The sequence below is a fragment of the Dendropsophus ebraccatus genome, chromosome 6, assembly GCF_027789765.1.
Source record: "Dendropsophus ebraccatus isolate aDenEbr1 chromosome 6, aDenEbr1.pat, whole genome shotgun sequence".
Lineage (NCBI taxonomy): Eukaryota > Metazoa > Chordata > Amphibia > Anura > Hylidae > Dendropsophus > Dendropsophus ebraccatus.
In genome coordinates, this window is record NC_091459.1 from 22,189,464 (window position 1) to 22,212,060 (window position 22,597).

At 42.7% G+C, this 22,597-nt stretch overlaps 1 protein-coding gene across 5 annotated transcripts in view; it reads left to right on the top strand.

The window, feature by feature from the left end:
- The window catches only part of MYO6 (myosin VI), a 208,312-nt gene that overhangs the window by 149,839 nt on the left and 35,876 nt on the right, over nucleotides 1-22,597 (top strand). For all 5 annotated transcript variants that reach the window (XM_069974661.1, XM_069974662.1, XM_069974663.1 and 2 more), the window contains exons 21-25: nucleotides 4,422-4,552; nucleotides 4,719-4,796; nucleotides 6,353-6,482; nucleotides 14,292-14,382; nucleotides 16,873-17,023. In XM_069974661.1, coding sequence (XP_069830762.1) covers nucleotides 4,422-4,552; nucleotides 4,719-4,796; nucleotides 6,353-6,482; nucleotides 14,292-14,382; nucleotides 16,873-17,023 — 581 coding nt within the window. The remainder of the gene's footprint in view (nucleotides 1-4,421; nucleotides 4,553-4,718; nucleotides 4,797-6,352; nucleotides 6,483-14,291; nucleotides 14,383-16,872; nucleotides 17,024-22,597) is intronic.

Genomic DNA, 22,597 nt, shown 5'->3' on the forward strand with positions numbered 1-22,597 from the left:
CGTTAAGGTAACTATATGTAGTGATGTGGAATGGATTAGGTACTGGTGTGTGAACAGTCCTGAGTGGCAACTGACCCACCCGGACTGTCTGTACCCCCACCCACAGAAGGGGGGGAAAATAACCTAAGGTGTGCGGTGGTGTGTGTATAGGTGCAGACAAAAAATGAGTCCTGTGCGTTAGTATAAAAATATAACAACTTTTACCTTAGTGCTGGAGGTAGGTGCTTGAAAGAAGTTGCAGCCGTGCTTGTGGAGTAGAGGAGTTTGCCAGAGGAGCCCTAACTCAACGTAGCCTTGTACTCTGCTGGAACCTTGAGAGATATCTTCAGTGAAGTGATACTTATACTCACGTTTAGACACTGACCGCCTTCTGCCCTCTGGTAGCATAGAACCCATCCCAGTAGGATAGTACGAGCCCCAGCCACGGTTATCTGGATGTAGCTAGATGTCCGAGTCTTCCCAGTTACCTGCACTGCACAGTAGGATACTTAGACCATCGTATACTGGTTGCTTTGTCCTACCAAGGCTAGTTCCTAACTTTTCAGGATACTGCCCTGCACTTTTAAGAAGTGTTCCTGGCGTGGCTCAGTGTGTTCCTTGGTGACTACTCTCCCTTGTGTGTGCCAGGCCCTGGCTTAACTTCTGCAGCAATGGTTGACTCTTGTGTCCTCTCTCACTGAGAATCTGGATAAGACTGAAGTGTACTTCCTCCACAAGGGAAACTCCTCCTACGGGGCCTTATGTGTTCCTGCCTGTGAGTGGTAGAGATGAGTGTGTGCAGGAAAAAGAAGAGAGAGGATAGGTAGAGAAGAAAAGGGCACCTCCTAGTGGTCAGCACAGAACCGTCTTCAGCTGTGCATAGACATAAGTACATGAAGAATACTGACGCCTAGTGGGAAAACTTAATATACCTCATCCACCACTTAACCTGAGAGAAATGCTTTTTGACAGGTGCAAAGAACACTAACAGTGGGACACCACATATAAATACCACTCTGCTTGGCTAGCTGTACGAGCTCTATTGAATCAGAATAGTGCTTGTAAACTGAACCCACCCAGTGGAGTCGTATCCATAATTACCTGAAATTCTGTCTGTAGGAACAACTGCACGCCGATTGGGTAGGAAATCATAATGACAGGTAGAGATCATTTTAACTTTTTACCTAATTAGTTCATATATCAGATTTTGCTGCAATGTGAGGCTCTGCCCGGGATGTGATTTAGCTTCAAAGTTTCCCCTTACTGGTACCGAATATATTGATTCACGGTTAACATTCTTTTTAACGTCCTGTTTTTTTGTTGTTTTTTTTAAGCAGAATTAAATAATACTTTTTTTTTTTTTTTTTTTTTTCTGAAGAGAGCTGCTTGGCATTGCAGTCAGTGTACATAGACTTTGCATCATGCCTCGCTGTCATTCCCTCTACAGGATTTGTTTCAGTTTAGTTAAGCTGCAGATGAGGGGATGACATCAAAAGGAATAATACTCGAGCCCCAGGCAATTTATTTCCATGCCGTTCACCTGCATTTGAATTAGAGCTTCATAGCAAAGTCATTTCTGTTGATTTTCCCAATTTTAAGCTTTCCATGAGTATTCTTTGGGTGCACTGATCGCATTCACTCATTAGACTCTCCGAGTCGGTTTTAATTAAAATACAATTTTTTTTTTGCCGAGATGTTCTTGTGATTTTTTTTTTCCCCTGACTGGTTTGATCAAGGAGACCATCCCTAATCCCATAACTTTTGGCATTCATTATCACTTTCCATTTTAAACCTGAATTGTACATCGTTAATGTAGAATACAAATAGGTGGCAGATTTTTTTCTTCTACTCTTTATTGTAATCTTAGGCATCTAGAACGGTGCGACGGTATTGGTGAAGAGCTAATAAACCTGTCAGATTCTGTAGTTTTTGTTTCAGATGGTTAGTTTGTTAAAAAGGTATTGGGGATAGGGAAATAATGGCGATAGGAACAATGGAGATTATAATAATAACAGTTGGCGAGTGAGAATAAAAGAGAAGCCGAAATGTATTGATCTTCGGCAAATATATATATATATATATATATATATATATATATATATATATATATATATATATATAGTTGTGCCGTCATTAGACAACGGAGACTGCTCATCTGTGGTTTAAATAATCAAAAACTACAACTCCCATCATGCCTGGACAGCCAAAGCTAAAGTACCATCCACACGCCTGCTTATTGTCTGCAGTGTTCCTTCTTATGTAGCCACATAGATTTCTGATCACTTGTAAGTTGTCTGCGGTCACGTCTTGGCGGTAGATGTTTTTTGCTTATAGCAGAGAACTTTCTGTGACATCTTTGACATCTTAACTTTTAAAAAGCGTATGTAAGCGTGCGAAGGTAAAAGTGCTGCTGTTGCACTCATAGCTGTTAGCAGGGCATTGGGTTTATCGATTATATGTCAGTTCCCCAGAGATCTAGGGGACATGATCCTGTGACGGGAACAACATCTAGATGATATTGTACTCACTCTTTCCAGGGAATCAAGATTTCAGATGTGCGTGTTGGGTAAATGGAGTGTTTCATGTATTGTTACTAATATAATAAACTGATTTGGCAATGAGAGGAACATTTAGACATCGGGGTTGGCGGGACACTGTATCCTAACATGTTTCCTGTCATGTAATCTACCTAAGCACCGGCTAGATTGCCAAAATCCAACCTGTCAGATGGAAAAGCAGCTTGCTTCACTTTCAGCCAACAGTCATATATGAGATGACCTGAAGCAATGGCAGCCTATCCTGCCCGCTATGGTGCTCTAGCTTTCTGACTAAATAGTTTTTGGTTTCATACATTTGCATTTCTATCTATGTGATAGAACGAACAACACTTGGTAACGTTACATAGTTTGTAAGGCTGCAAAAAGACATTTCCATCCAGTTTAGCCTATACCCTATGGCAGGGGTACTCAACAACTTTTAGTGAAGCTCCACTTACCGGGGTCTATTGTCAGGTGAAGGTCCGAGCTGAACATCAGTAGTAAATGGGTTTTGTTACTTTTCACAAATGTTGTTGAACTATTTACATACAGAATTTATGCTCATTAGTGGGAAAACTGGCATTTTTTCTCTTTCACCGGCCCTTTGAAATTAGGTACAAAGGAGGTGACTGCTCCCAGTAGTATATAGCCCCCCTGTTGCTCCCCCAGTAGTATATAGACCCCTGTGCGCTCCCCCAGGAGTATATAGCCCCCCGTGCTCTCCCCCAGTAGTATATAGTCCCCCTGTGCACTCCCTAGTAGTATATAGACCCCTGTGCGCTTCCCCAGTAGTATATAGACCCCTGCTGTGTGCTCCCTTAATTATATAGATTCCCTCTGCTCCCCCCCCCCCCCTCTCCCATCTAGCATATAACATTAAAAAAAAAACTTATGCTCACCTCACCAGTTGAGGACCCCTGGACTATGTTAATCCAATGAAAAAAAAACACCCTGAGGAGAAGCCAATTTTAGGGGGGAAAAAAATTCCAGAATTAATGGCTATTAATGGCAACCAGAATTGATCCCTGGATCAGCGACCCTTCTCCAGAATCTAGTGGTGGTAAGCTGTAATAATATTACGCTCAGGCCCCCTTTAACCTCTTTTATGGGGACAATGAGGAGGCAGGTATGTGTCTTACCGTCCTCCTTGGTGCCGCTCTTGCTCTGTTAGTAGTGGGAAACTCCTACCTGGAGCACCCTTAGGAGCACTGCTTCATCATCCGGCCGCCCCTTCTAATGATAATCAATGGAGGGGGCGGGCCGGATGACGACGCACTGCTCCTAAGGGTGCTCCGGAGCAGAGTTTACCCAGGCTAACAGCGCGGGACTGGTGCCGAGGAAGAAGGCATCACTCATACCTTCCTCCTCAGCATCCCCGGCGCTACAGGGGGCTACCAGCAGGTTAGATTCATCTATACTGCTGATAGTTCCCCTTTAAAGGTGTTGTCAAGATGTGTTTTTTACCATTTGCTGTAAGTAAAAAAAGTTCTGATAAATATACCTTGTAGTGTATTCGTTTGGTTGCCGTCACGTGAAATAAAAGCAGTTGTATACTTGGCCTTCTACTCATTTATCGAATGGAACACAGCTGGGCCTGGTACTGCATTATTCTAAAGAGATGTTGCTGTATTTGAATAGCAGCAGATCTATTACTCGTGTTCGAAGACAATTGCTCCAGCGTGCACACATAATTCTAAGAGACAATTCAACAAAACATTGCATAAGAGTATAGTAACATCATAGCCTGCAACACTATACATCTGAGCATATTCTTAAATAATATAGTATATCAAATGGCCTTTAACATTTCAAATAGCAAAAAAAAAATTCTAGTTGCTTTTAGCACAAGCTCAGTTTAAGGAATAAATAAAAGAATTAAAAATATATATAATTTCCCCCCTCCAGGAATGGTATCTGTCCTCGACCTCATGCAGGGTGGCTTCCCTTCCCGGGCTTCATTCCATGAACTCTATAACATGTACAAGAAGTATATGCCAGAGAAGATGTCTCGTCTAGACCCCAGACTTTTCTGCAAGGTATACCTCTCAGTGCAGAGCAATTTTAATTGTAACAAAAATTCTTTTCATGCTGTGTAAGATCATCTGCTAAAAAGCTCATGTTTTAATAATTTATTGTTCGCTTTGAAGCCTATTTTAAGGGGTATAAATTCAAGCCTATTAATGTGTTTCTTTTATGTTACAGGCTCTGTTCAAAGCCTTGGGCTTAAATGAAAATGATTACAAATTTGGGTTAACTAAGGTGTTTTTCAGGCCTGGCAAGGTAAGTGTCTGAGTGTGATGATTCCTGGATAAGGGTCTGGACTTGCATTCATGTGATGTATTATTGAAATTATGTTATTAACCTTTCTTTCCCTTTTACCCTTGAATATTAGAATCGTCTTGGTAACGTGTATAGAGTATATGAGGGTACAGTGAGATCATCCTACATGCAATTAAACACCAAGGGGGGATTTATGAAGATCGGCGTACAAGTACGCCGGTCTTATATTAGGTCCCGCCCCCTTTTCCCCAGCAGGTTTCACTTAGAGGCGCACGCCTCTTAGGGAATCTGGCTGGCCGGGCGCTCAAACCTGCGGCCAGTGTACTAAATCTACACCTGCTTCCAGCAGGTGTACATTTGCATCCTGACTTATGACTAAATCATGATAAATGAGGTTCGGGAGGAGGCCACGCCTCCTCCCCGCCTTCACGCCCAACCCCCCCCCCCCCCAAGTTCCACCAGCCCACCCATCAGGAGAGCGGTGCGTACGCCAGGGAGAAGGGGCGAATCTGCACCTTCTTTCTGGTGTACGTTAGATAAACGTCCCTCCAAGACTCTTCCATACATGTGCATTGGTGTTTTTTTTCCTCTCTTGAGGGCTTTAAGTACATTAAGCCCACCAACCTTTTATAGACTTTCATCATTTGATCACGTTTATATACGATATATTTAATTATATCAGTCACTTTTGCCAACTTCCACACAGTAGTATTTTAAGCTACATGTTGTACCAGTATTTGTAATCCGAAACCTGTAATGGAAACCACACAGAGAAAAACTATAATGGAAAGTTTTGCACCTGTTCTATGTTGTTGACCCACCTGTGGTTTGGGCTACAAATACTGATGCAAAAGGTTTAAGTTATGGTTAATGGGAATCAAAACTTTAGATATGGTGCAGCAATGGGTTAGGCCCCTTTCACACATCCTCGTACAGCCCCGAATAGTCTGCCCTTGTACTGGCTGCATAGCATGCACTGAACACTAACCTGTAACCTGAACACTAACCTGGGGTTCGTTCGAAAGGTGATGCAGTTATTGTCCAAAAAATTAACTTTTAAACTTGCAGCCCTGTGTTAAATTGGCGTGGCCTAGAGTCTGTGCCCTAGACCTACACCTCCTCATCATTAGGAATGCCCCCGGCAGGATTTCTCATATTCATCACCTGTCTGAACACTGCACGTATGTATGCTGGATCATTAAGGCCCATATGCAGCGTTCAGACAGGGGGTGATTAGGAGAAATCCAGCCCAGGGGCATTCCTAATGTTGAAAGGGGGGGAGGAGTTATGGAGAGGCGGTGCAGGCCTAGGGCACAGACACTGTAGGCCACGCCAATTTGACACAGGGCTGCAAGTTTAAAAGTTGTTTTTTAGCACAATAACTGCATCACCTGCCGAACGGATCCCAGGACAGATCTTGGATTAAAAGCAACTATGTGACTTTACAAGCGGTTTTAGAGGGGGGGGGGGGGAGGGGCAGATTGTGGGTACAGAGTTGCTTTAAACCCATTCTGTATAGCAGGGTCTAAAAATGATGTTTTTGATTTTTTTGTCAGTTTGCCGAATTTGATCAGATCATGAAGTCCGATCCAGATCATTTGGCCGAACTGATAAAGCGTGTCAATCACTGGCTTATCTGCAGCCGTTGGAAGAAAGTCCAGTGGTGTGCGCTTTCCGTCATAAAACGTAAGTAGATTATTGTGTGGCCCGGCATAAAATGGGCATTTATGAGGTTAACTTTTTTTCTATTTGTATTCAGAGTCATGGAAATGTTTAAAAAGTATTTCATTTCCTAATCCCCTCTAGATTGTGTGAAGTCGTGAGCGGTGCCCGTGTCTAGTGCTTATATGCATGTCCGTACATATTAATTGTATAAGGGCTCCCTTATGTCTAATAGGAGAAGGGAATTTGTGCTTTGTCCACTAAACAAAGATAAATTGACTGATCTTATTTATACCTTATCTGGTTTCTCCTTTCTTATGTATGGAAAATGCACGGACAGTAGTATTATCCAAATGACAAACCACCTGCCTGGTTAGAGAGGCGCACAAAGACGTCGCTAAGAACTGATGTAGTCAGCTCTGCTACATACATAACATACATTTATTATTTTATTTGTTTTATCTTTGTACAAACCAATGTCTTGACAAAGTACTAAATAGGTAATTTGTAAAGGGCCTTATAGAATGGGCAGTTATTGGTCAAACAAGCCGATTACTGCCCCATGTACAAGACTCAGTTATTAGCCAACAAATAAGCACTTCACAAGGCTGATTACTGGGATTGTCTTAAAAAGCATCTTTAGACAAGGAGATGCATGGCTGTCAATACTAGTTAAAGGGGTACTCCGGGCTGGGATTATTTCTAGGGTTTGGCTGGAGAAGGGGTGGATATAGAGGCTGCCGGTCACTTACCTCCCCGGTTTCAGCGCCAAGTCCCGGATCGTCCCACCCTGCTCTCCCATCCGGCTGTCACTTCCTGGTTTGAGCTGCGGCTTGAGACGTGACGTCCCAAGGCAGCTCAGCCATTCAGCGGCCGAGGCGGGAATGGTCAAGGAGGGAATGGCTGAGCTGCCTTGAAACGTCACGTCTCAAGCCGCCGCTCAGACCAGGAAGCGGCAGCCGGACGCTAGAAGAGGGCGGCGCGATCCAGGACCCAGCGCTGGAACCGGGGTGGTAAGTGAATGGTGGCCTCTATATCCACCTCTTTAATGGCCATACAATAAAAATAACCCCAGCCCGGAGTACCCCTTTTAAGCAAAAGAAGAGCCTGTGGAGCCTTATTGAAGAGTCTCGAAACACAGGACTAGCCAGATATCCCTCCGGGAAGGACACAGCCAAGGGGTGGCTCCTGTAGGGAAACCACCAAAACCACCATATTAAGTGGCCCTATAAGTCAATGTAATGACAAGGGAACCTGGCCTTGGTTTTTCCCTTGTCATTACATTGATTTATAGGGCCACTTAATATGGTGGTTTTCCTACAGGAGCCACCCCCTGGCTGGGTCCTTCCCGGAGGGATATCTGGCTAGTCTTGTGTTTTAGTACTCTTGAATGAGGCTCTACAGGCTCTTCTTTTGCATATTCATGTTTCGCAGGGGGTAATGCACCTAGGATTTTACTGCATTGAGCGCTTTAACCAGCAGCCAGCAGTGTTATATTTGACTGGTCTCCCTGAGATCAGTGATCTGTTTCTCTTTAATATTAGTTAAAGAGTCACTGTCGTATTTTTTTTTTGCAGAAATCAATAGTCCAGGCGATTTTAAGAAACTTTGTAATTGGGTTTATTAGCCAAATCTGCCATTATCTGCATGTAAAAAGCCTTTTCCCAGGTCCCCCCCTCCTTCCTCTTTTTCATCCACTCTGAAAAATCTGAAAATTGTGACTTGTTGCAGGAGACGTACCCTGTCTGTTCTAGGGAGAGGGGAGGGGGGAGGAGGAAGGAGGGAGTTAGCCGGCAGCAGTAAGCAGATAACAGAGGATTACAGGCACGGAGCTGGGTGACAGCTGTAATCCGAGCTCAGACAGGTCACTGGTGATGGTCAGTAGAGATATCCCGTGAGGGATTTGTAGATTAACTCTTTGTTGTCCTGTTTTAGTCTTTTCTTTAGCTCTCTCCATAGGAGAACAATGAAGACAGGGGGGAGAGCTTCAAACTGCTTTTTCATGATAAAAATGCATTTTTCGGATAATAAACCCAATTACAAAGTTTCTTAAAATCGCCTGGACTATTGATTTCTGCAAAAAAAAAATTCACGACAGTGACACTTTAAGGACGAAATTGAGGCATATAATAGACTTAAAGGGGAACTCCAGTGAAAAGTTGGTGTCAGAAAGTTAGATAGATATGCAATTTAATTTTATTTAAAAAATCTCAAGCCTTCCAGTACTTATCAGCTGCTGTGTACCCTGCAGGAAGTAGTGTATTCTTTCCAGTCTGACACATTGCTCTCTGCTGCCACCATTGTCAAGTAGTAACAAATCCCCATAGAAAACCTCTCCTACTCTGGACAGCAGGAGCGCCGATATTCTAGATTGGTCTTTTTATGAGGCACAGTGTCTTATATCAATGGCATTTCTAGGGCTAGCTATATGCATTAGATTGGTCACTTCTGACATGCCTAGGGAAATGTAAAAAGTTACTTGAAATGACAGTATTGTTTTAAGGCAGGCATGGGGAACTTTCGGCCCTCCAGCTGTTGCAAAACTACAATTCCCATCATGCCTGGAGAGCCATGATGGTAATTGTAGTTTTGCAACAGCTGGAGGGCCGAAGGTTCCACATGCCTGCTTTAAAACAAAGATTTATTCTTTTAGAATTGTGTATCTGGTCCTTATGTTCCGAACATCCTCCTTATAGATAGTTTGCATGCAGTCCTGTGTATAAAGCCCAGCTACAGGAAGATAATTGTCTTTCAATCACATCAGTGTAGTGCTGCCAGATTGGTGGCGTTTACTCTCCTGCAATCAGGGAGACCTCAAGAAAAAGGTTAAGAAAAAGAATAGTGACAATTATAACCAGGCTTAGCTGCCATAGAAGTAGGAGAATAGATTTTATGAAGCCAGCACTAGATATTATTGCGCAGGATGTTTTTATTCGGTCGCATAAAACATTGAATGCCTTTTGTTATTATCCGTTTATATCATGTATTTGCAGGAAGAGCTGAGTTTGTCTATCGGACCCTAGGCATGATGTGTTATATACGACTTACCATATAGCTGAGTAATAGTGTGTCACCAATGACAAACTCTGCTCTGCTACCTGTGTATTTTATTACACACTAATATTAGTGTTTGGAGGATAAGTATTTTCACATATGATATATACTATACTTAGAATGTAGTTAGTCTTTTTATATTATAAGAGTGGGCATGCTGAATTTGGATATTACTCACAGTCATCTTTCTGGTTTGCTACAATTTTCTAAATCAGCAGTAGATGTGATATAAAGCAAGTTTGCAATTTACATTCTTGTTTTTTTTTGTTGTTGTTATCCTGCTGTAAAACAAAGCTGAACTTACCAGCAATCCAGGTCCAGTCTCCTGAAGGCAGATTTTTAGACTTGTGCTGGTTGAAAAAAACAGACTAAACACAGGATTTCCGGCCAGTACAGAGAGTCACGGCTCAATGTGTCCATCAATTACATGACTGCCTTCTCTTTGTGAGTGCTCAGATGGCCTGGGATACACAGAACTTCCTGTTTTCTGACTCCTTGAGAAAAAAAAGTCAGAGCACAGGAAGTGCCGTGTTTTCCATGATAACTTAAAAAAACAATAATGAATGTAAATTGCAAACTTGCTTTATATCACATCTACTGTTGATTTAGATTTTGAAAGTTGTAACGACAGTGACACTTTAAGGTTTTTTAACTGATTAAAAGCTGTTACTTAATCTAGCTGTTCATTAACACACAAACACACATTCATAGAACCTGTAAGGCCTTAAAGTGTGACCGTTACAAAAAACATTTGACATGTCAAAAGTTTTGATCGGTCTTGGTTTCATTTTTCAGACCTGTACCTATTGGGAGAACGAGCAGGGAGAAGACCACGCTGCAGAGCGTTCACTCCTTGCTCTGATTTAGAAAAAAAAGAGTCAGACTTTTAAAGGAGCTCTATGGAGCTTGACTTTTTTTTCTTACTCAGAGTGGGGAGAGGATTCACTGCAGCACGGTCTTCTCCCTGCTCATTCTCCCTATCGGTACAGGTCTGAACAATCAGAGCCGGATAAATCAAAACTTTTGACATATCTCTATGATGTCTCTATGACATGTCAAAAGTTTTTGTAATGACAGTGACACTTTAATATTGGCATTTATGGACTGTGTGTAGTTTGGCCTAAAGGGATGTGCCTGTGGGAATAAGTTGGTTACAATTTTTAAAGGGATTATCCAACGCTACAAAAACATGGCCACTTTTCCCCCTACTGTTGACTCCAGTTCAGGTGTGGTTTGCTATTAAGCTCCATTTACTTCAATGGAACTAAATTTCAAAACCCCGCCTAAGCTGGAGACAACAGTAGGGGAAAAAGTGGCCATGTTTTTTTAGCGCTGAATAACCCCTTTAAGCCTTTTTGGAGTTGAATTAAGTAATATGCTGGTTTCACACACAACACTTTTTGGGAAAAATACCACCGCTGTTTTTGTGCCAAATCAAAAAGTAGATTCAAATTGGGTGGAGAATATAAAGGGATGACTTGTACTTCTGTTTCCTGTTGGATATACTTCTGGTTTTGGCACAAAAACTGCAATGGCAGTTTGCAAAACAAAAAAACCCTGCCATATGTGAAACCATCAATGGGTAATTGTATTGTTTTTATGAAACCCATCAGTCAGGAGTCTAATTTAAGTTGCCTAGATGGACAGATTGGTAATCGATGAACGCATCCTCCATGGACGTGACATCTGTCCTGTAGGTGTAAAAATAATAAACAAGTTGAACATGGCTGTCCCCCATAACCCTCTTCACCCTCTTCGCTGATGGTCCTTGTCCTCCATGGTCTCTCCTTTCTCCTGGTTCCTGTGATGTCACATTGCCACAGAAACTGCCCGCTCAGCCAGTCAGTGGCTGCATTGGTCTTGGTCACTGATTGGCTAAAGGGGTATTTCCAGTAGTCATGTGATGTTACAGAAACCAGGCAATAGAGGAGGCTAGCAGGGGGTGAGTGTAACTTTGTGTTTAATATGTTTATTCCAGCCCCTGCTGTTTTGTAATTTTTTATTTTTTCTGTAAAACTCCTTTAAAGGGGTTATCCAGTGCTACAAAAACATGGCTACTCCCCCCCCCCCTCTTGTCTCCAATTCAGGTGTGGTTTGCAATTAAGCTCCATTTACTTCAATGGAACTGAGTTTGAAACCCTACCCAATCTGGAGACAAGACAGGGGAAAAGTGGCCATGTTTTTGTAGCGCTGGATAACCCCTTTAAGCACTCCCACCTATCGCACATCCATTAAATGGCAAAATTAAACTTTTTTTTTTTTTTTTGGTCCAAAGCTGGTGCGGCTGCAACCCCTGCACCCCCTCCAATTACACAGACATAGGTAAAAAATTAAATGTGCCAGTCTGTATGTCCGTAGGTCCCTGACCAGGTCCCTTCTCATATGTTTACCAGTATACAGCATGGCATTTTTTGTTTTTATTGGCTGCTCAATCTTCTAGTTGTCAATTGCATTTTCTATGCTAAAATAATCTTGTACCTCTGCAGTCAGCAGTCACTAATACCTTAGCCAACCACTAAATATGATTAGAATGGCTTAGGCCTGTGCAGCCAATGTGTATTACGGGTTTATTGATATGCAGGAATAGGAAGCACATTAGTGCTCTTCCCTGACAGCTGGAACCATTCAACTCCTGTAAAAATGCTGAGCTGCTGGCATTGTCCATTACAGTCTTAAAGATGACTCTGCTGCCCATGGTTTCCTATGCGCTTCTATTATTTATACTGTATTAAAATTATTTTTAGCTTTAGAAATCCCATAGCAATAATTTGGGTATAATGGGCAGGAATTTGTGATTCGGTTACTAACTGTGCAGAAAATTTGCGCTGAAGTGTTATTTCCGGAAAGTCATTTCACTTATTTGAGTTTTGTTTATTTAAATGATTCCTAAAAACTGGTAAAAATCTGTTGTTTTTTCAGCTCTAGATGTGTGGAATGACCGTAATGAATACTTGGTGCTGTTATCATTGCTGTTCATTAACATCAATCCATATACTAGTGTCTTTGGACGTGTAGTTGAAAACTTTCAGCTCCTTTTAGGATTAAAATGACCAGTGGCTACTTATTAGGGCCCTATTACAGGGGACGATTATCGTGCGAAAAATCGTTATATCGTTCGAATTAAAACGATAATAGTTCTGTGTAATTGCAGGCAACGATCGAAAAATCATTCGTATGTCGTTGATCGTTGCTTTAGATCTGAACCTAAAATTATCGTTAATCGTTCGCTGTAATTCCACATTCCTTCGCTTAAGTTCCGCATTTGTTCACTAATCGTTCAGTGTAATTGCGCATTGTCCATGGTTTTTCTGGGATCAGAAGGAGTAAACGATCATAGTAACGATCACCATAACGATCGTAACTAACGACCAGCGTTCTGTGTAATATGGTGAACGATTTCAGGTAGGATTCCCTCTGTACACGGACAGTGTTCTGCGGACTGGAGCTGGGAGCTCCCAGCATCATGTTTAATTATGATGATGGGAGCTCCTAAATAGTTAAAAAGCTTGCGCTAGTGTACTGAGAGGGGACAAGTAAGTTCTAATTGGAAAACCCCTTTAAAGGGGAACTATCAGTAGGTTAAACAAATCACTGGGGACACTGAAGAGGAAGGTACTTAGTTGGGGTAAATTCCGGCCCGGAGCACCCTTAAAGCGACTCTGTACCCACAATTTGACCCCCCCCCCCCCCCAACCACTTGTACCTTCGGATAGCTGCTTTTAATCCAAGATCTGTCCTGGGGTTCGTTCGGCAGGTGATGCAGTTATTGTCCTAAAAAACAACTTTTAAACTTGGAGCCCCGTGCCCAACGGGAGTATCTGTGCCCTAACCTTGCAACCCCCCTCCGTCCCTCCTCCCCACCCTCTTCATCATTAGGAATGCCACTGGAACATTTTTTCCTGTTTGAACATTGCACAGGTGCCTTAACGATCCAGCCCATGTTCAGTATTCACACAGCTGATGAATAGGAGACAATCTGCCTGGAGCATTCCTAATGATGAGGATGGCGGGGAGGAGGGTCAGAGAGGTTGTGCCAGCCTAATGCATACACATTCTAAGCCCCGGCCGTTGGGCACAGGGCTGCAAGTCTAAAAGTTGTTTTTTAGGACAATAACCGCATCACCTGCCGAACGGACCCCAGGACAGATCTTGGATTAAAAGCAGCTATCCGAAGGTACAAGCAGTTTGGGGGGTCAGATTGTGGGTACAGAGTCACTTTAAGAGCACTGCTGTGTCATCCGGCCCACCCCCTCTATTGATTATCATTAGAAGGGGCGGGCAGCTAAGGGTGCTCCGGAGCGGAGTTTACCTGACTAACAGCACTAGACCAGCGCAAAGAAGTAAGGTAAGACACATACCTTCCTACTCAGTGTCCGTGGCACTATAGGGGGCTATCAGCAGGTTAGACACATTGCTCTCTGTTGACATCTCTGTCCGAGACAGGAACTGTCCTGAGCAGTAACAAATCCCCCTAGAAAACCTTTCCTCCTCTGGACAGTTCCTGTCCCGGACAGGGGTGGCAGCAGAGAGCACTGTGTCAGACTGAAAAGAAATCAACATTTCCTGCAGGACATACAGCAGCTGATAAGTACCAGAAGACTTGAGATTTTTAAATAGCACATTAAAAATCTATGTAACTTTCTGAAACCATTTGATTTGAAAGAAGAAGATTTTCTCTGGAGTACCCTTTTAAATATAGTTTTATAGTGTTTGTGCCAATCAATTCATTTGTAATAGTCTTGAAATTGAAAATACTTTCCCGTTTTCTCCTTTTTAAAGTGAAAAACAAGATTGCATACCGGGCTTCCGCTTGCATTAAGATGCAAAAGACGATTCGCATGTGGCTCTGCAGGAAGAAACACAAACCACGGTAAGATTGAGGGCCGCATACAGAATCAATCCCTTCTCCCCTTCACCCATCACGTGATTTATCGTTTCTTTTATTACTATACGTCTTTATTTCCGCCACCCTAATCCACCGCCGCGTCCTCCTCACAATCACAGATTGATTTTTCCAGACACAGAAGAACCTAAACAGGTGTTCGATACCTGCGCGGAATGAGACGGCTATTAAGAATTTTTTAAATTGAGCAATTCATCCCAATCAGCTGACAGAGTTTCCCTTTGGAAACGACATAAACATAACGCCGCTATCATCTTGTTTTCACATTTTAACAACTGGTTTTATTGCAGCAGATGCCATTTTCTTTTGTGGTGCAGGTACTGGATACATTTCTGTTTGCATTTCTTTTATCAGACGTTCCCAGATTAATCACCAGAATGAAGTGCCAGACGTTTGTCATTTTTTTGTTGATCGGTTTCTCCGTTTAATTTCGGAGCTGTCAGTAAGCGGCCACAATAGGGGCAAAAAGATTGTTGCTAAGGATGTCTTGTTTAAACCAATACTATAAAGAGAAAAAACATATGCACCAAGAAGGTAGCACATCTATAACCTAAATATAATGCAGTGTGCAGGCAAAAAATGGAGAAAAAAAGAGCGCAAAAAATATAGGTAGAAAAAAGTGTATAAAAAGGTCATGTGGAAGCAGAAAGCAGCCCGTGTGTTCTGCTGTCCAACAGCTTCCTCGGGGATTGGTTTATATATTGCTTTGGCTGTCCGGGCATGATGGGAATTGTAGCTTTACAGCTGGAGGGCCGAAGGTTGCCTGTCCCTGCTTTACAGGGTGAAAAAGTCACATTTTTATTGCATCCTGGAGAGTTCCTTTATTCAGGAGGAAAGAACCACCTGTGATCAGTGGCTTAAAGCTATTCTGTATCCACAATCTGACCCCCCCCACCCCCCAAACAGCTTGTATCGTCAGATAGTTGCTTTTGATCCAAGATCCAAGAGTCCTGGGTTCCGTTCAGCTGGTGATGCAGTTATTGTCCTAAAAAGTAACTTTTAAACTTGCCGCCCTGTGTCAAATTGGCGTGGCCTAGAGTGTCTGTGTCCAAGCCTTGGACCGCCTCTCTGTCCCTCCTCCCCGCCCTCCTCATCATTAGGAATACCCTGGGCAGGATTTTTTCTATTCATCACCTGTCTGAACACTGTACATGTGCCTTAACGATCCAGCACCTGTGCAGTGTTCACACAGGTAATGAATAGGAAAAATCCTGCCTGGAGCATTCCTAATAATGAGGAGGGAGAGGAGGAGAGATGGAGAGGCGGTGCAAGGCTTGGGCACACACAATCTAGGCCACGCCAATTTCACACGGGGCTGCAAGTTTAAAAGACAGATCTTTGATTAAAAGCAGCTGACGGTACAAGCGGTTTTTTTTGGGGGGGGGGGGCAGATTGTGGGTACAGAGTCGCTTTAAGTATAAAAACTCTCTCCGCATCATAGTGGTTAAAGCATATGTACCACCAGGTACATTGTTCTGTTTTTATGTATTAACAGAGCGCTTCCTGTGCAGGGTTGCGATGGCGCTGTACTTTTTTTTTTTTTTTTGAACCGCCACCAGTGCATGGCACCAGTCTATTCCGGAGCACTGGGGACAGGCTCCCGTCTGTGACGCGGCTCCATTAGAATCAATCACACTGCTCCCCGCCAACAGTGACTGCTGTCCCTGCTGCAGGGATTCTTCCGGCAGGCCACAAGCACTTCCCGCATCCTTTCACTGTTGCACTGACGTCCCTGCTCACCTGCTCCTCAGCCGTCTGCTCCCAGAGAGAGCAGGGAGGAGGTGAGCGGGGCTGATGGCGCAACGGCATGGGCGCTGATCATATATGGTTCCCTGCAGCAGAGTATAGAGCTACTGTGCAGCTTGTAGAGCACACCAGCCACGTTTGCAGCAGTAGCTTTATAAAGGTAAAAAAGTTTTTATTATATTGAGCAAGGCCGGGAGTGGGACGGCAACTAGTCATCTAGGTGCGGAGCCACCTGTGACTAGTGACGACTCTCTGCATGTCAGAGTGTAGTGTAGGGATGATTGACAGCTACTGCAGGCACTCCTGGAGTGCTCTGTAAGCTGCACAGTAGATCTATGCTGTACTGCCGGGAATCATATCACTGCAATCGTGCTGATTGGTTCCCTTTGAAGGGAAAATTTGTGCCTGGCGTATTTACATGGGCTCTGTTATAGCAAATGTGGACTGCATAATGTTATGTTCTCTGTGTAGATATTTATACAGTGCTGGAATTTTTAAGAACATAAAATGTAAAGTTAAGGTATAACAGATTAGAAATTGGCAATTGTTTTATTAAAGATTTTTGTGCAAATAAGCGACAGCAGATTTGCAAATTTTTTTTCACCAAAACTTAAATAAAAAAAAAGTTGATAAATTTGTGTCCGTTTAGGTTACAAGTCCTTGCAGTATATTCTACACCTTTTAAAATCTGATTTCTTTTTCCATTTGCAGAATTGATGGTATGATGAAGGTGCGAACACTAAAATCCAGGCTCATCAAATTCAATGAGGTTGTAAATGCTCTTAAGGAAGGGAAGCCAGAGATGAGCAAACAGGTGAAAGACCTGGAGACATCTATCGATGCTCTTCTGTCTAAGATAAAGGTGAGTTGGCGGCATTTGTGGGTCTGTTCTGTTCTCCCCAAGCGTCACATTCTGCATGCTAAAAATGTCATTATGCAAAATAGACTTGCATGAGGAAGGAAATAAATGAGTATTTTTCACACTTCCTGCCTCAGATTCTCTGGCAGGCTACTTGCAGTCTGTAATTGTGCAAAAAAAGATGTAAATTTCAATGATGCTCATAAAAAGCCTCATCACATATAATATGCCTACTGTGCTTGGAATGATCCTTGTTGGTATGGGTGCCGGGAAAAATTTGATGTGCTGTCACTTTGATTCCATTGCAGAAAATAGGTTTTTGTTTTTTTTTGTTAATCCCGGTTTCTATGAGTTGTATGAGTACTAGGAAATGATATTCTTCACGTTAGTGCATCTTCCATTTTACAGACTTGCTATGATGGTTTTTTTTTAAAGGGACTCTGTCAGTAGGTTTTTTCCGTCCTATCTCAGAGTAGCATAAACAAGACAGAGACAGGGTAGCAAATCTAAACAGAGAAGCTGAACAGAATGACGTATCTCCTGCTGAATAACATGGACAAAAAGTAGTCCTCTCCATTATGTGCGTGAGCTCAGTAGTCCTGGATATTCATGAACAGAAGAAAACTCCGCGCACCAGCTGCTGATTGGCAGTTATCTATCCATGCTGTGTATAGGCAGTCAACTGTCAATCAGCAGCTGGAGGGCGGGGAAGGGGTGTGGCAAGAATCCTATTCTCCTGCATATTAGGAGAACGGCTAAACAGAATGATGTAAGTAATACACAGATCTGTTCAGCATGTCTGTCACCAGTTTATGCTGCCCTCATTTAAGGTGGAATAAACCTAGTGACAAATTCCCTTTAAAGTAAACTATTTAGTCTTGCGTTTCGTACTGTATGCTTGCTGTAGTAGATGTTGACACCCTGTCTACATCAATCATGACTCCCATGGTATTTGGCAAAGGTTGAACATCTTTAATCGAGGGTCCATGATCCGGAAAAGCGTCTAACCCAGCCACAATTCAGTAGGCAAGGCGCATGCTAGACTACCGTACTGTACTGAATTTCTTCCTTTTCTAACCTGTAACAATATAAACATTAACACCTGACGGTTCACTATAACAGATAAAAATAACGGATCATCATTAGTCTGTTGGGCCAGTGATCATAGATAATGAGATATAGGTTGGTAATCGGTGGATAGCGATATATATTTGTGTTGGTTTTTTTTCTTCTTTGTCACGAGATGACCGAGTAGACATGACTTCACTTCTATACTCCTTGGAGTGGGGAAATGCATTGCTAAGATACATCTAGTACGCCAGATGAGGATTTATGGAATGTAAGACACCGTCATCCCTTACACAGCTGCAGGGGAAGCTGCTGGCAGATCACTACAACAGCTGTGCTTGTTTTCTACATTTCATTGAAGCAGTGTTAGCACCCAAGCTGATTGCATACATGCAATTTGACATAATGCAGAATTCTAATTGCTAATGAGCCTAATCCCATTTATAAGCCTTCATCAGTGGGAAAGGAAGTCGATCAACTTCAGCTTCCCCCTCCACCTGCACTGCTCGTATAGTCTTCGTGTCTTTTGTAATAGAATGGCAGGTTTAGATCTCTCGTCTGTATTCTGAATCGAGATTTTAATGTGTATGTTAAAGAGGCCTTCCCAACAAAATGTAAAACTGGCCATACTATACTGTGGGATTCATTTAACTTGGAATACCCCTTTTAACTTCGAGTTTGGTATAATCTACACCACACTGCAAATGTCAAAGATATTTAAAGAGAGACTAAGGGCCTTATTACACGGGCTGACATTTTAGTAAGTGAGCGCCGATCTCCTAGATACTAGATTTACTGGACCTAGTTGGCTGCCTGATAATAGGACAGCAAGGGCTGCATGGACATTGTTAGCAATGTCCGTGCAGCCCTTGCCCAAACACCTAAAACCTTACCTCTACCTGCTTCCGGTCTTCCCTCCTGTGCCCCGCAGCTCCCCAGTCCTAGCGGCAGTAGAGTCTGAGTGGTCTGTCGGCTGACAGGCTGCTCAGCCAATCACAGGATGGGACCGCTGCGGCCTGTGTCAGCTGACAGGCTCAGACACTGCAGCCGGCGAAACGGGGAAGCTACAAAGCACAAGCTAGAAGACCGTGAGCGAGGAGAGGTAAGGTGTATGTCAGCTGTCAGCCGAGCATCGCTATTACACGTTGCAATGCGTTGTCCTAACCTAAACCAACGATCAGCCGATGATCTCTATTACATGAATCGATAATCGTATGAATAGTACGGTTATCGCTCGTGTGTAATAGGGCGCTAAGGCTGGGTTCACACTGCCTTTTTGCAGTCTTTCTAACGTACGGATGCAATTGTGTGCAATCTGTTAGGATCAGTTTTTCCATTGACTTCAATTATAAAAAAAAAAAAAAAAAAAAAAGAGGACCAAAACGGATTTATTATTATTTTTTTTTGTACGTTTTTTTTGCACATTTAAAGGGGAACTCTAGGTAGAGGTTAAAAAAAAAAAAATGAAACTTCTGCAGAAGCATAACGCATTACTTACATATCTATCCCAGTTTTGAAACTACCAAAAATCCATTTGTTTTGGGGGGTTTGTTCTGGATTGTGTTTCTGTACTTCCTGGTTGAGCAGTTCCCAGAATGGAGTACTGGTTCCAGAATGCAATGCTTTCCCTCAGCTGTTCATCACAGTCCACAGTTCTTGCTGCACCTGCCTCTGGCCGGTCAGAGATGGTGAATCACTCAGGGGATTGGGGGATCCAGCCAAGCCTCCTGTGACATCACACCCTGCCCCCTGTCTGCATCATCAGCCTGTGCTCAGCAAACACACACAATGTGAGACAGAGGCATGGAATATTTGTCTCCTAAGGCGGGAGAGCAGTGGGAGCAGGAGACAATGGATACGGTAAACGGACTACAAAAGTGCAATGTGAACCCAGCCTGATCAATAGAAAAGGAACTGCTTCTCCAAACAAGCCTTGATAAGAGAAGGATCAGCTGATCAACACTAATGGATCAGCTGTAATGCATTCGCACAACAGCTGCCCCAAGCAAACTGATAGGAGAAAATGAAATAGCTGGATTATCGCTGCTGTTTGTTACAATAGAAAATATTAGACGGGAAATCGCAGGGATTTGCTTTTATGTTTTGTTTATTTTTGACATTCGGGCTACCTTCACGAGGCAATAAAGCGTTGAAACCTTTACTGTTCGGCAGACAGAAGTTTAGTGGCGCCATTCTCCTGCTCACATTTTTGAAACAAATCCACTTGGCCGGCTCGCTGGCTGACTTGTCGTTCTGGCTGCTCTTGAAGGTGGTCCCTTAGCAGCGCAGGTGCACTTTGATCACATTAACCGCATCCAGCATGTGACACAATAATGTAATCAGTGAGCCATACAGAGCGCTATACGACTGTGATTCACATACTGATGTTTTATTTTATGATTAAAGACAAAGCCATCCCATCCTGGATAACATACACTGGAGAGAAGTTCAGGAGCAATGCTGGTGTCGTACATTGCTGCCTGGGACCTTGAGTAAATCCAATTTAATTTTAACCTCAAATTAAAAATATATCAAAAGAAAACCAAATCTTCAAGGCTATACGTAAAGATTAATAATAATCAAAAATAGCATTATAAAATATCAGAAAGAATAAATCAATTCCGAGCCAAAATAGCTGGGGTGTTAAGAGTTTGCAGAAGAGTAGCCACAGAATATCAAATGGGACACAGCTGGAGTTTCTAAGGATATTAGTATCCTGCCAGTGGACATTTGGTACAGACTGCGGGGGACTGGGCTGTTGTCTGTTGATGGGGTATGGGATGGGGAAAGATAAATGGATTTTGATTACAGATTTCTTTGCTACTTACTCAACCGATTCTAAGGATGAAGAGAGCACAGCCAATATTCCTGCATAGTCCTTCCCTGTGCATCATCAAATCAGAATATGAAGCTAAGGAGTAGTGAAGTGAATCAGGCCTTGGCGGTAGTGTTAGAAGTATGGTGTGGGGGGCAGGCCTAGACTGACAGTCTGCTGAGTTGGGCAGATTCCTGGTGGGCCACACAAGTCTCCAGGCTGTATGTTTAGTATGAAGAAAGACAAGCAGATGGCTCCGGGGCACCGCTCCTGCTACAGCTGCGTAACCAAGACCTCTCTCTGTATAGACTTTGAGGTGTGTGAATGCAGTGCAGCACAGCAGTTATGTGTATGAGGCTGAGGGGGTTTAAATCAGGCTCACCACCCGAACCCCCACTCCCTCCTTGTTGAGCCTAGCATATACCCTTTTTTTTAAATGAAGTTCAGGCCATCTGGCTATTTATAAGTGCAGATAGAAACATTGAAGCAAAAAATAGCAAAAAAATTATATATGGGAGTAGTGGGGTTAGCATAGTTGCAATATGAAAACAGGGCACTCTAGGCTAAGGGTCCTATTACACGGACTGATCATAAAATGTAAACAAGCGCCTATCTGCTTGATTGGCGCTCGTTTACTGAGCAATTACACGGGTCGACTATCAGGCAGCAAGGGCTGCACGGACATCGTTAGCAATGTCCGTGCAGCCCTTGCCCTTAGTGTAAAATAATAAAGTATTTACTTACCTTACAACATTCCTCAGTGTCCTTAGGCCTTTCCCGGTCTCTGCCGCTGCAGCTGTGCCTTTTGCTTTGATCTATGCACCGACAGACGGCTCAGTCACTGACCACGGTCCTGTCTCGGCCAGTAATTGGCTGAGCGGACTCTCCGTGCAGAGAATCGACCAGAAGGGAACAGAAAGCAGAGCCCAAGGACACCTGGAATGTGGTAAGGTAAGTAAATACTTACTATACTATTTATTACTACAGTCATCAGCTGTCGGCCGTTCATCGCTAGTGATGTGTGCCTGATGATTTTAGGTCTGGACCTAAAGAAACGATCAGCCAATGACTATTTAATCAGCTTATCGTTCTCTCTATTACGCAGAGAGATAATTGGCCGATTAGGCCGGTTATCCTTCCGTGTAATAGGGCCCTAACCTAATAAAAGATATATATATAAAAACATTTTTTTTACACCTTTGTTAAATGCGTTAAACTTCCCCAGCATTGTTGTAGTTAATGGAGGAAACCTCTGCAATGCGTCTTTCGGATACTAATGTTAGTTGTTTGCGCTGCCAAGATTTGTATTTTTAATTTGCTGTGATTTTTGTTTAGTTATGGGAAAATAAACCAATATTGAAGAATATAAATAATGGGATGTGTTTTCCTCATGCTACAATAGGCCATTGCAGCTACTATGGATTTGTATGTGGCTGTAATACAGCTTTCTTGTCAGATGCCTCAGTATAGATTCTTTTTTTTACTGGAACAAAAAAAGCTGCGTAAATCTTATTTGTCTGTTTTACAATAATCCTCCACAATGTCATGAAAGTGTTAGCCGTCTTTTTCACATTCTGTAGTGGGTGAGGAGTTTAAAGTGCAAGTTTTTTTATTATATATATATATAATTTATTTTTATATATAATATTTATTTTTATATTTATATATAATATTTATATATATATATATATATA